Below are 13962 nucleotides of genomic sequence, written 5' to 3'. Positions count from 1 at the left end.
ACTGCGGACCAGGACAGCTTTGAGATAGTGAGTTGGTGCTGCTGAAGAGAGAGGTCAAGAGTGTTCATGTGGTGGCGCATGGCATTCAACGTGGATCTCAGGATACGGCGAGAGCAGTGGTTTGAGGAACGCTGAATATCTCGGAGATATCTGTAATCCTGGGTGGATCCAAAACATGAAGGGTGGAATTTCAGTTGGAATCCACTCCCCTCCCCCCTTTCCCTGCCCCTACACGTGCTTAAAAACCTGTTCCATCTCCAACTTTTTCCAGTTCTGACGAAGGGCCATCAACCTGAAACATTAACTCTGTTTCTCTCTCCACAGATGCTGCCTGACCCGCTGAGTATTTCCAGCATTTTCTGTTTTTATTTCAGATTTCCAGCATCCGCAGTATTTTGCTTTTGTATTCGGATTTAATTGTAAGCCAGTTGCAGTGGTTTTATATGATAAAATTGTTGGTGTACAACGGTGATTTCGTATGGATTTTTCCATTGGCTACTCTGATTCTGCCAGTGGACTGGGAAGTGGTAAAAATGTCATGGGTAACTTTTTTAATCTCGGCAAGAGATGTGAACCCTTTGGAAAGCTTCTGCAGTGTAGTACCTACTGCAACTTGCTCTGGAGTGCATGCATACACAGCATGTACTGTTGTATGAGTTGTTTTTGGCAAGCAACATTACATTTTGTTCTTGTATTTTATTTGGCACATTTTATTTTGCTGCAGTTGAGGATTTCCCATATGTTAAAATATGTTCTCTTACTTTTGGTAGCAATTAGCCAAATTATTATACTACAGAAAGGGAATTAAATCATGGCCATAATTACTATTAAAAGGTAGTTTAACTATATAGTTAATTTACTTTCTTTTTAAAGTGAAGGATGCAGGGAAAATGTTCCTTGTTGCAGATAGGGAGGAAATGGGCTGTAGGAACTACACATAACAGTGTGTGAGTTTGAGGAGGCTGTGTGGGTTTGTATTGGGATCGTGGTCCTGGAGTTTGGGAGTGGGTTTGGGAGCATTGGCGAGTGGGGGAGGGGTTGTTGGCAGGGATCTGCCAGAACTGAGCATGGTGATAGGGTTGCAGAAACACTGGGCGGGGCAGTAGTGGTGTTGGGGCACTAGGAAAGGTCTACCAGAGTCTTAAAGTAATTGGAGAAGTGTGTTGTGGTCTGACAATGCTATGGAAAGTCTTGGAATGTAGTGCAGAGGTCCTGGGGTGTGGGAACATTGGGAAGACGATGCTGGGGTATCCATGGTGGTAGAGTGGATCTAGTCTGTGACCGCACTGGGATTGCAGTTGTGGGAGTTTGGATGGGAAGGTGAGAGAGAAGAGAGCACAGGTGGAGATGGGAGGGGGAAAGGGAGAGAAAGGGAAGAGAGAAAAGTGAGTAGGCAGGAAAGGAATGGAAATGCAGGGGATGAGGAAGGTGAGCAGGTGTAGGGGAAGGAGCAAATGTTGGGGAGGAAAGAAGGGGGAAGGAAAGGGAGACACAAAGTGTGACAAAAATGTGGCAACAGGAAGTCAAATGGTGTAGATAGAAAGTATATACAGCTGTAAGATTTTTAATCAGATCAAGAAAGCTCTTAGCAAACGCATACTAAATATTTTAAAGAACTTGAGACTGATTTGCCAGTCACGGTCAAGATCGCAACAGTAGGTTTTCTTTTGGTGTGGGTCACCATATGATGTGGAATGGGGGGACTATCGTGCTTAGAACAGAAGCCGTGATAGGCAGTAGGTAGAGAAAGGCAAAATAGAAGTGGCGAGGGGCATCAGGTAGGGAAAGGCAAGGGCGGAGGGTTACACCGGTTCTGGTAGAGTAGTGGTTATGTTACTGGACTAATAATCAAATTACTGGACTAATAATCAAGAGATGATGTGTTCAAATCCTATCCTGGCCTTTTGAGAATTTGAATTCAGTTTTTAAAAAAAGCTATTGCCTGTAAAAGTGACCATAAAGCTGTCAGACTGTGGTAAAAACCTAACTGGTTCACTGAAGTCCCACACCAATGTGGTTGACTTTGAACTGTCCTATTCAGTTGTAAGGAGGAGGGCCACTGCACCTGCTCAGGGCAACCAGGGATGGGCAGTAATGCCAGCTTTGAGAATGAGCACACGTCCAGAGAATTACATTTAAAAAAAGAGGAAGCAGGGTGGAAATACATATGAAAATGGGGGAGGGTTGGAGTTGTGGGGGGAAAAGGAGAATGAAGGTTATCTTTTCCCATACTTCTCCTCCAGAAGTTTAAACCCATTTTATCTAAAGTGCATACTGAGCTAATAATATAACTGTTGCCAATTTGATAGGCCTGAGGTGTGTGCGCTGTGCAGAACACTGATATAGTGCCAATTTCTTTGGATTGGAAGAGCTTGGTGATAAGCATCATGAATAGATTTAAAAGTGACAGAAATAGCTTGATGGAAAGCTAAGTAAGTATGATTGTTGAGTTTTGAGATTTCTTATTTTGAAGGGAAGGGAATTTTGGTATTAATTTATATTATGTTGCCATGAAGATACATTTGGGCCACAAGTGGTTAACGGCCAGCAATATATACGCTATACGTTGATGTTGATTAGGCTGATTAGCTGCGACCAGATGATGTAGCTAACAGAAGTTTGTATCTCGTGCACCATATCAGTTTGAGACAATGGAGATTAGTGGCACATTTCAGGGAAGTTTGTACCTATAATGTTAGATTGATTTCATTCATTGAGCGTATTCTCTATCTCTCCCTCTCTCTCTCTGGGGGGAAAAAATGGGTTTGTACTGGTCAGTGGAAAAGCATTCTCTCTTTCTATGTGAATGCCAGTCAGTGATTCTGACTAATAAAGTGAAGTTTGGTCCAGATCAAGGACAAAGTTGTGTCATTTATTATATATGTTGTCATGGGATATAGGAACTACATAATTCTTGCTCTAAAAACAGTATTCAATTTTAGTCATGTATTTCATGTGAAAAATACAGGTTTGTTGGCTTTGTCTCCGTAAGATGAGAGAAATGCAGAATGGGGCAAGTGTGAGGTCACAGTCGTATTACAGCTTCCAGGTCACGCTATCATGTGACTAAGCATTGGGGACTAAGGGGGAATTCCATCTGGGTCTGGTGACGCTCAACAGTAAAGAATACCTGAAACTTGTAACCGTGATGTGTGACACTTGCAGAAAGTGTGCACTGCAGTTAAGATTTTTAAATTGTCCATGGACAGGTGATTAATATCATAGTAAACTGGAATGGGAAATGTTGACATAGCAATTTACAATGGGAAATGTTGACATAGCAATTTACAATGGGAAATGTTGACCGAGGAGCAAGACCAAAAATAGTGACAACAGGGAGTAATGTTTGTGGACAAGAAGTAATGTCCTATCCAACATTTTTTAATAATATAGATGTGAGTGAATATATAAATGTATATTAGTGCATGTTATATCAACTAGATATGACTGAGAAAATTTCTATGTTGCACTTCAAAAAAGGATTTAGAAATAGAAATAGAAAACACTGATCTGCAAGGTTCAGAAAAATGCCCCCTAGCAACAGAAAAACCAACTGAGACAGGTGTCAGAATATCTGTATTCGTTGGCTGACCACGCCAACCACACAGTTTTTAAAGAAATGAGTAAGAAACCCAGGCATTTCATCCGGGGATCGCACTGGCAGCCTGAAACTTGCAAGAATTTTGCAATCTATCTTCACTTAACACCAATTAGACCAATTAAAGCAGAGCAGAGTCACCTTGGCAACAAATTAATACATTGTGCAATACATGGCATACACACCCTGTCCTTGTAAAACATTGGCCCATATTTTCTGACCCCACGGGTGTGTATGAGCTGTGTACACACCTGTAGGGGCCACGCAAGTGCCAGTTTCAGTCATGCGAAGCGCATGCGCTGAAAACCAGCACTTCCGATCTGTCAAGAATCCTCCGCCTGCCCTGGAGAAGGGCCTCCGCGGGTGGAGAGTTCTGTTTTCTGCAGAACCTCCGTCTGCTGAAAGCCTTTAAAAATCTTACACCTGGTAAAAGCAGGCATAAGGCCTGCTTTTACCAGCATAAGAGTTTAAAAAGGTAAAAAAAAAATGTTTTCACTCATACTTATAATTTAAAGATACTTTTTAAAAAAAAAGGTAAGTTTATTTTTAGCCCCGTAAAAAACTTTAATTTTTTTTTAAATGTCATTTTAACTCATTTTAAATACGTGGTTTTTTTTAGATTTAATGTTTTAGTGTGTTTTTTGAGTGAGCCCCATTCATACTTTTGACAGGTCTACGTGGAGAGAACCGTCAAGTGTGAAGGGGGATTCCCTTCTTTGATTGGTTCCCCATGGCCCACGTGATCCCAGGGACGCTTGAGAACTGCCTGCGCCCCTGGGATACCTGGGCCTCTGTGCGCATGCACCAGGAGAGGCCCAGGAGTGGAAGTGTCGGGACCTACGGAGCCAGCAAGTAAGTTCGTAGATTTTTTCCAGATTGGAGGCATCCGCATGCAGGAAGCCTCCGATCGGAAAATCCAGGCCATTGTATCATTTGACTTGCCATGAGCAACTCCATAGGAAATCTGCTAGTATCTATGACTATATTAAAAGTCTTTCATAAGATCTGTAATTTCTGTAGGTCGCGTACCACTTTGTTGGTTTGGCAAATTTATCTTTTCAGTAGCTGAGCCACACAAGTCAGGACGGTCCAAGGTTCAATCCCCAATTTGTGATGAGTTAGGATGAGTTGTGATGATCTCAGCTAGGATGACAGCAGGGGAGCCATCGTTGGTCTCTGGGGTAGGGAGCAGAAAATTGGCCATGGTTCCCACTCCTGATCACTGTCCGGTTCCCCCTGTTGTAGACTGCACATGTGAGGACAGCATTCAATTTGGCTTTGGTGGCCCCAAGGTTGAATAGTTTGCAATACTGTTAATGTTCACAAATGAATAAAGGTGACATGGATGAGGTGCCCAAGGACAGTTTATGTTGAATTGTGCCCTGGCAAGGAGTCAACACCTTGAAGAGAAGAGGGACGAGGAGAAAACTGACAAGGAAAGAAGAAATAAATAATTCTTACTAATTTAGCCAATCTAACAACTCATGTTTTGCTTTATTCGAACTGGAAACATTAATCAGAGTTCATTGCTAAATCACAGCACACAGATAATTTGCAAAGATTATTTTTATGCTTCAATCATGAATACTAATAAAATGTGGCTTTTGTTTATTTTTTCAAGGGGACATTATTTTCAACTGTCATTACCCAGACCTGCCTCCAGATTTCATCTTTGGAGAAGATGTTGATTTTCTGCCTGAACCCACAATGCTCCATGTGAGTTTGATTTAGAATTATAATGATCTGATTCTTGCTTACGGCGCAATAGATTTGGAATATGGCCTCGCTGAATGAGCTGACATCAGCAGGATCTTAAGGCTGTGATGTGATCCTTATTTGAAATTATGCCAGTATTTATTAAAGCTATTACAGTACTCAGTTAATAGATTAAAAGTTAAAGCTGTATTACCCCTCAATTTTTGATGCAAAATTCTTTTAATGGTTGAAAAAGGATGTTTTGACAGAGTTGTCCATAATAGTCCTGTGCATGTGTTATTACTTTTCTCTGTTCTGCACACCAAAAGGGTTTGGGGAAGAGTTGCACTAAATTTGGCTTGTTGCTTAACTTTTTTATTTTGAGTCAAAGCATAAACCTTATTTGAAAGGTTCAGCTTTTTTTTTTTTTTTTTTTTTTTTTTTTTTGAGTGTTTCCTACGTAGTTATCATTTTCAAAGTAAATTGATGTCGGTCATTGAGTTGTGGCCTTTGGTTTAAAGGTGTTCAGTAGAGTTAATTTGATGCAAAGTCAACCTACTGACTGGAAAGAACAGCTAGACATCTTTACCAGCAGTGCCTGCTGAACAAGTTGTTAGTTTTTATGTTTTCTTCATTCTGAGGATATGGGTGGCGCTGACGAGGCCACATTTATTGCCTATCGCAGTTTCCCTGAAGTTGGTGGTGGGCCTTCTCTTTGAATGGCTGCAGTAATTGTGCTGATGGTGCTCCCAGAATGGTGTTAGGTAGAGAATTTCATGGTATTGACCCAGCGACGATGAATGAATTGTGATATAGCTCCATGGCTGGATGGTGTGCAACTTGGAGGCAATGTTGCGGAAGTAGAGGTTGCAGTGGAGGGAGATGCTGTTGAAGTAATCTTTTTGAGGTGCTGTAGTACATCCTCTAAATGTCATTGATAGGATGGATATTGAACCTGCTCTGTCCTGAATGATGCTTTATAATTAGTATTTTCTGTATTGTATATTTTTTAATGATGTATATGGTACAAGCAGAGAAGTTCTCTGAGGACTTTTGATGAGAACATAAGAAATAGGAGCAGGAATAGGCCACTTGGCCCCTCGAGCCTGCTCCACCATTCAATAAGATCATAGCTGATCTTGGGCTCAAAGCCACTTCCCAGCCCACTTCCCATAACCCTTCACTCCCTTATCTTGCAAAAAACCTGTCTATCTCCACCTTAAATGTATTTAATGACCCAGCCTCCACAGCTCTCTGGGGCAGAGAATTCCACAGATTTACGACCCTCTGAGAGAAGAAATTCCTCCTCATCTCAGTTCCAAAAGGGCGACCCTTTATTCTGAGACTGTGCCCCCGAGTTCTAGATTCCCCCACGAGGGGAAACATCCTCTCTGCATCTACCTTGTCGTGCCCCCTCAGTATCTTATATGTTTCAGTAAGATCACCTCTCATTCTTCTAAATTCCAATGAGTATAGGCCCAGCCTGCTCGACCTTTCCTCATAAGTCAGACCCCTCATCTCTGGAATTAACCGAGTGAATCGTCTCTGAACTGCCGCCAATGCAAGTATATCCTTCCTTAAATAAGGAGACCAAAACTGTACGCAGTACTCCAGGTGTGGTCTCACCAATACCCTGTACAGTTGTAGCAGGACTTCCCTGCTTTTATATTCCAACCCCCTTGAAATAAAGGCCAACATTCCATTTGCCTTTTTGATTACTTGCTGTACCCGCATGCTAACTTTTTGTGTTTCATGCACAAGGACCCCCAGGTCCCTCTGAACTGTAGCATTTTGTAATCTCTCTATTTAAATAATAATTAGCTTTTTTATTTTTCCTGCCAAAGTGGATAACCTTGCAGTTTCCCACATTATACTCCATCAGCCAAATGTTTGCCCACTCACTTAGCCTGTCTATATCGCTTTGCAGGTTCTTTGAGTCCTCTGCACAACTTACTTTCCCACCCATCTTTGTATCAGCCGCAAACTTGGCTACGTTACACTCGGTCCCTTCATCCAAGTCATTAATGTAGATTAGAAATAGTTGAGGCCCCAGCACCGATCCCTGTGGCACCCCACTAGTTACCGTTTGCCAACTGAAAAATGACCCATTTATCCCGACTCTCTGTTTTCTGTTAGTTAGCCAATCCTCTATCCATGCTAATATATTACCCCAACTCTGTGAGCTCTTATCTTATGCAGTAACCTTTTATGTGGCACCTTATCGAATGCTTTCTGGAAATCCAAATACACCACATCCACTGGCTCACCTTTGTCCACCCTGCTCATTACCTCCTCAAAGAACTCCAGCAAATTTGTTAAACATGATTTTCCTTTCATAAAACCATGCTGACTCTGCTTGACTGCATTATGATTTTCCAAATGCCCTGCTACTGCTTCCTTAATGAAGGACTCCAGCATTTTCCTAACGACAGAAGTTAGGCTAACTGGTCTATAGTTTCCTGCTTTCTGTCTCCCTCCTTTCTTAAATAGGGGTGTTACATTTGTGGTTTTCCAATCTGCTGGGACCTCTCCAGAGTCTAGGGAATTTTGGTATATTGCAACCAATGCATCCACTATCTCTGCAGCCAGTTCTTTTATGACCCTGGGATGCAGGCCATCTGGTCATGGGGACTTGTTGTCTTTTAGTCCCATTATTTTACCAAGTATTATTTCCTTAGTGATTGTCTTTAGTTCCCCCCTCCCTGTGGCCCATTGATTATCCATTATTGGGATGTTGTTAGTGTCTTCTACCGTGAAGACAGATACAAAATATTTGTTCAGAGTCTCTGCCATTTCCCTGTTCTCCATTATTAATTCCCCAGTCTCATCCTCTTAGGGTCCAATGTTTACTTTAGCTACTCTCTTCCTTTTTATATACCTGTAGAAGCTCTTACTATCTGTTTTAATATTTCTTGCCAGTTTACTCTCATAATTCATCTCTCTATTATTTTTTTAAGTCATCCTTTGCTGGTTTTTAAAAATTTCCCAATCCTCTGGCCTCCCACCAATCTTGGCAACATTGTATGCCTTTGTTTTCAATTTGATACCATCCTTTACTTCCTCAATTAGCCACGGATGGTGCTCCCTTCTCTTAAAATCTTTCTTTCTCACTGGAATATATTTTTGTTGAGAGTTATGAAATATCTCCTTAAATGTCTGCCACTGTATTTCAACTGTCCTACCCTTTAACTTATTTTCCAGTCCACTTTAGTCAGTTCTGCCCTCATGCCATTGCAATTGTCTTTGTTTAAGATCAGGACACTGGTTTGAGATACAACTTTCTCGCCCGCCAACTGAATTTGAAATTCAACCATGCTATGACCACTCTTTCCTGGAGGATCCTTTACTGTGAGATCATTTATTAATTCTGTCTCATTACGCAGTACCAGATCCAAGATAGCCTGCTCCCTGGTTAGTTCCATTACATACTGTTCTCGGAAATCATCCCGGATGCACTCTATGAACTCCTCCTCAAGGCTACCATGGCCAATTTGATTTGTCCAATCAATATGGAGATTAAAATCACCCATGATTATTACCGTACCTTTTTTACAGGCCTCCATTATTTGTTGATTTATACTCCGTCCAACAGTATTGCTACTGTTCGGAGGCCTGTAGACTACGCCCACCAGAGACTTTTTCCCCTTGTTATTTTTTATCTCCACCCAAACCGATTCTACATCTTGATCTTCTGAGCCAATATCACATCTCACCGCTGCACTGATCCCATCCTTTATCAACAAAGCCACCCCACTTCCCTTTCCTTTCTGTCTATCCTTCTGAATTGTCAAATACCCTGGAACATTCAGTTCCCAGCCCAGGTCACCTTGCAACTACGTCTCTGTAATGGCGATCAGATCATACCCATTTGTATCTATTTGTGCTGTCAACTCATCTATCTTGTTACAAATGCTGCGTGCATTCAGATATCGAGCTTTTAACTTTGTCTTTTTACCATTTCTCCTTGTTTTGGCCCCATTTTCTGTTGCACTCTTATTTTTAAACATTCTGTCCCTTCCTGTCACACTCTGGTTATTATTTCCCCCATCTCTATCCTGCTCTATTGCTTTCTCATTTCTCATTGACTTTTTGTTGTATCCGTATGTTAATGAAGACCCGGAAGCAGGAGTTGATTCAACAAGTGTTTACTGAACAAAGTCTGGAGGTGAACTAAACTATACAAGACACTATACAGGCTTATATACCCGAGTGGTCACTACCGGTACTACAGTACACAGGGACTTCAAAAAAACATAGTTCCTCTTAAAGGTACATACACCACACTTTTTTAATTCCCGCTCACCTGGATCCTCCCCCCCTACTATTTAGTTTAAAGCCCTCTCTACTGCCCTAGTTATTTGATTTGCCAGGTCTCTAGCCCCAGCATGGTTCAAGTGAAACCCGTCCAAACGGAACAGCTCCCTCTTATCCCAGTACTGGTGCCAGTGCCCCACAAATCGAAACCCATTTCCCCCACACCGTCTTTGAGCCACTCGTTCATTTCTCTGATCTTTTTTACCCTATGCAAATTCGCTCGTGTAGTAATCCAGAGATTATTAACTTTGTGGTTCTGCTTTTTAATTTAGCCCCTAGCTGCTCATACTCCCTCAGCAGAACCTCTTTCTTTGTCCTAGCTATGTAATTGGTACCTACGTGGACCATGACAACTGGATCTTCCCCCCTCCCACTCCAAGTTTCTCTCCAGCCCAGAGGAGATGTCCTTAACCCTGGCACCAGGCAGGCAACACAGCCTTCGGGACTCACGCTCTCTGCTGCAGAGAACAGTATCTATCCCCCTAACTATACTGTCCCCTATCACTACAATATTTCTTTTTACTCCCCCCTGCTTGAATGGTTCCCTGTACCACGGTGCTGTGGTCAGATTGCTCATCCTCCGTGCGGTCCCTGCCCTCGTCCACATGGGGAGCAAGAATCTTGTACCTGTTGGACAAGGCCCAGGGCTGTGGCTAGTCCATCACTACCTCCTGGATCCCAGTACCTGCCTCGCTTGTAGTCGCACCCTCCTGTCCCTGACCATGGGCCAAATTGGAAGTAATTACTCTAGTGGGTGTGACTGCCTCCTGGAACTTAGTGTCCAGGTAAATAGGGACAAATTATTTCCACTCGTCAGTGAGTCAATAATTAGTGGATATAAAATTAAGATAGTCAAAAGAATGAGGAGAGTTTCAGAGACTGCTTTTGATGCAAAATGTGGTTCAGATATAGGATGGCCGATGCAGACTTGATGAGCTGAATAGCTGCCTTCTGTGCTGTAAAGTTAATTGGTGACATCTTAACCCATGCCAGTGAAGTTTTATGGCTATCTAGTAGGCAGCTGTTACAACAAAGGTGAAAGGTTATAGTGACATATAGTGAAGGCATATAAACTACAATTAGTACTATGGTGCTTTTCTGTTCCATGATGAAAGTTGGAAAAGGACGCGCATACTCTGTTATTGTATTGAGCTTGATCTAGAATTAGTAGTCAGCTAAGACATTTTTATACTTTCAGTTGGTATATAGTTGGGTGGGGGAGCAAGGTGAGTGCCAAACCCCTTCCCCCCACTCCCTCGCTGACCTCAGAATAGGTGACACTAGGGTGTTTGTAACTTCTGGGCCTTATCTGCAAAACCTTAGACAGTTGTCTGCTTGAAATGGGCAGGAAAAGGCAGCTAGCTGGCAGGCGGGAGCAAAATGTTGGACAGCAAGAAGCAGCCAGACAGGACGAAAGGAGGGGGTTTCGGGAGAGTCCATTGTTTGGGAGCCGGGAAGCCTGGGACAGGGCCTGCTCCTCCTGGTCCCACAAGAAAAGTTTACAAAAAAATGTTTTTAAAAACTTAACCATTTGGGCCTCTTCTGGCCCTGGTTGTTCTTCCTGCAGTTGGGGCCTGATGATGTCATCAAGCCCCGATCTGTAGAAGGCGGTGTCCTTGCCGCTTGCTCAGAAAAGCACATTACGTGATTTTGGTAATCAAGGCTAGCTCTCACTAACTCAAGGGTTGTGACTACTGTTTGGGGAAAAAAAAAGTAGCTTTTTGATTTGAGAAATTAAACGCATTTCTTAATATACCGCTGAAAGGGGAAATCAGATCTTCTAAACCAATAATCCACTAGCCGGTAGCACACATTTTCTAGCTGATACCGACGTCTCCTATAAGTCCCATTCTTGTTTCGCATCAAAGAAGCTTGTCGAGCATTCATCTTGGTGTCCTCTGCATCCAGTGTGTAGAAAAGAGTCAAATACATAAACTTGCTTGTCACAGACATTCTGTACTGAACTTCAGTGGAACAAATGAACATTTTTTGAGATACTCAAAGAAACATTGGGAAGATGATAATTGAGTAGAGAATGGGATCATTTGACATGACTTTCCAAACAGCAACATTGGCCCAGGAAATTTCTGCAATGGCGAGTGATGTTAATTGAACTTTTTACCTCAGACCGCCCTGTGTTTGCGCTACAAATTGCTGGAACATCGAAGCGATAAATGGTGTAGCGATGTTATAATGCATCTGGGACCTCATGAATGTCATGCCCAATAGTCTGTCTCCAGAATCAATGAAAGAAAAGAATAGAGAAAGAAACAGAGCGAACAACAGAGAAGGAAATAGGTGAATTGGAGTCAAATTAGATACAGAAATAGAAATAAAAGAGGGTTAGAGTGGATTAAGAGAGAGAGGGAAAAAAGTCAGAAAGGAAAAGTAAGAAAATTTTTAAAAGAACAAGTAGAAGAGGAGGACATTGTAACCCAGTTGTATTTGGGAATTGTTGTATTGGTCCTTGAGAAGTTAATGGCAAGGTAACGGCGAAATGTACAAACATTCTTAGAAGTATAGAACCAGCAGCCCTGTCCAACATGACCAGGAACTGTAGAACTGCTCTCATGGGAACATAGAAATTGCTAAATGAAAAAAGACCACGGTCCATCTAGTTCACCTTCTACTATCCTGGTAGCTGTATGATACAGTAGTATCTCTCTTATCTGGAAGGAGGAGAGCATGCCAGGGGATCTCGGACGCCGTAATTGTGACCATCTTCAAGAAAGGTGACAAGTCTGATTGCGGTAATTAGAGAGGAGTTTCCCTGCTGTCTGCCACAGGGAAAGTCATCGCAAGAATCCTCCTCAGTCGCCTTCTCCCAGTGGCCGAAGAGCTCCTCCCAGAGTCGCAATGCGGATTCCGCCCACGGAGGGGCACAATGGACATGACCGCTGTACATGGCCTTCTTTGATCTCACAAAGGCCTTCGACACTGTCAACCATGAGGGATTATGGAGTGTCCTCTTCAAATTCGGCTGCCCTCAAAAGTTTGTCACCATCCTCCGCCTGCTTCACGATGACATGCAAGCCGTGATCCTGACCAACGGTTCCACCACAGACTCAATTCACGTACGAACCGGGGTCAAGCAAGGCTGTGTCATCGCACCAACGCTCTTCTCGATCTTCCTTGCTGCAATGCTCCATCTCACCCTCAGTAAGCTCCCCACTGGAGTGGAGCTGATTTACAGAACAAACGGGAAACTGTTCAACCTCCGTCGCCTCCAGTCAAGATCCAAGGTTGTCCCATCCTCTGTCGTCGAATTACAGTATGCAGACGACGCTTGCGTCTGCGCTCACTCGGAGGTCGAACTCCAAACCATCGTCAACACCTTCACCGAAGCGTATGAGAGCATGGGCCTTACAGTAAACATCCGTAAGACAAAGGTCCTCTACCAACCTGCCCCCGCCCCACAGTACTGCCCCACGATGATCAAAATCCATGACAAGGCCTTGGACAACTTGAACCACTTTCCATACCTCGGGAGCCTACTGTCAACAAGGGCAGACGTCGAAAACTAAGTCCAACACTGCCTTCAGTGTGCCAGTGCAGCCTTCGGTCGCCTGAGGAAGAGAGTGTTTGAAGACCAAGATCCTGCAAATCCATTGGCAGGATAGGCGCACCAACGTCAGTGTTCTCGCTCAGGCCAACATCCCCAGCATCGAAGCTTTGACCACGCTTGATCAGCTCCGATGGACGGTCACATGGTCCGCATGCCTGATACGAGACTCCCAAAACAAGCGCTCTACTGAGCTCCGGCACGGCAAGAGAGCCCCAGGTGGGCAGAGGAAACGCTTCAAGGACACCCTCAAAGCCTCCTTGAAAAAGTGCAACATCCCCACCGACATCTGGGAATCCCTGGCCCAAGGCCGCACAAAGTGGAGGAGAAGTATCTGGGAAGGCGCCGAACGCCTCGAGTCTCTTCGTCGGGAGCAAGCGCAAGGAGCGCACGTCAACCCAAGCACCCCACCCACCCGCTCCTTCAACCACTGTCTGCCCCACCTGTGACAGAGACTGTAGGTCCCGCGTTGGACTAATCAGTCACCTGCAAACTCATTTTTAATGTGGAAGCAAGTCATCCTCGGTTCGAGGGACTGTCTAAGAAGTAAGAAGATTGGGTGAAATTACTTAGATTGGCTTTTCCTAGTAAATCCCTGGCTCCTAGGGGGTTATGGTCAGAATAATCAACAAGAAGTACGTCTATTTCTCTTCAAAAGATGTTGGATGATTTGATGTGTGATGGACATAAACTAGACACAAGGCTTTTCTATTTATGGCATTTTTCATGGTGAGTTTGATGTTATGCTATTGCAGGAGGAGGTGTTGATATGTGGAAATGGGGCAGGGTTGCA

At 43.4% G+C, this 13962-nt stretch overlaps 1 protein-coding gene across 4 annotated transcripts in view; it reads left to right on the top strand.

The window, feature by feature from the left end:
- Positions 1–13962, top strand: part of babam2 (BRISC and BRCA1 A complex member 2) — a 223271-nt gene that overhangs the window by 21496 nt on the left and 187813 nt on the right. For all 4 annotated transcript variants that reach the window (XM_085997911.1, XM_085997913.1, XM_085997909.1 and 1 more), the window contains one exon: positions 5220–5314. In XM_085997911.1, coding sequence (XP_085854037.1) covers positions 5220–5314 — 95 coding nt within the window. The remainder of the gene's footprint in view (positions 1–5219; positions 5315–13962) is intronic.

Source organism: Somniosus microcephalus, chromosome 9 (genome assembly GCF_052327205.1).
Source record: "Somniosus microcephalus isolate GS21.2 chromosome 9, FLI_Smic_1.0, whole genome shotgun sequence".
NCBI classification, from domain to species: Eukaryota; Metazoa; Chordata; class Chondrichthyes; order Squaliformes; family Somniosidae; genus Somniosus; species Somniosus microcephalus.
The sequence above is the reverse complement of the archived record's forward strand: the minus strand, read 5'-3'. Positions and strand labels throughout refer to the sequence as shown.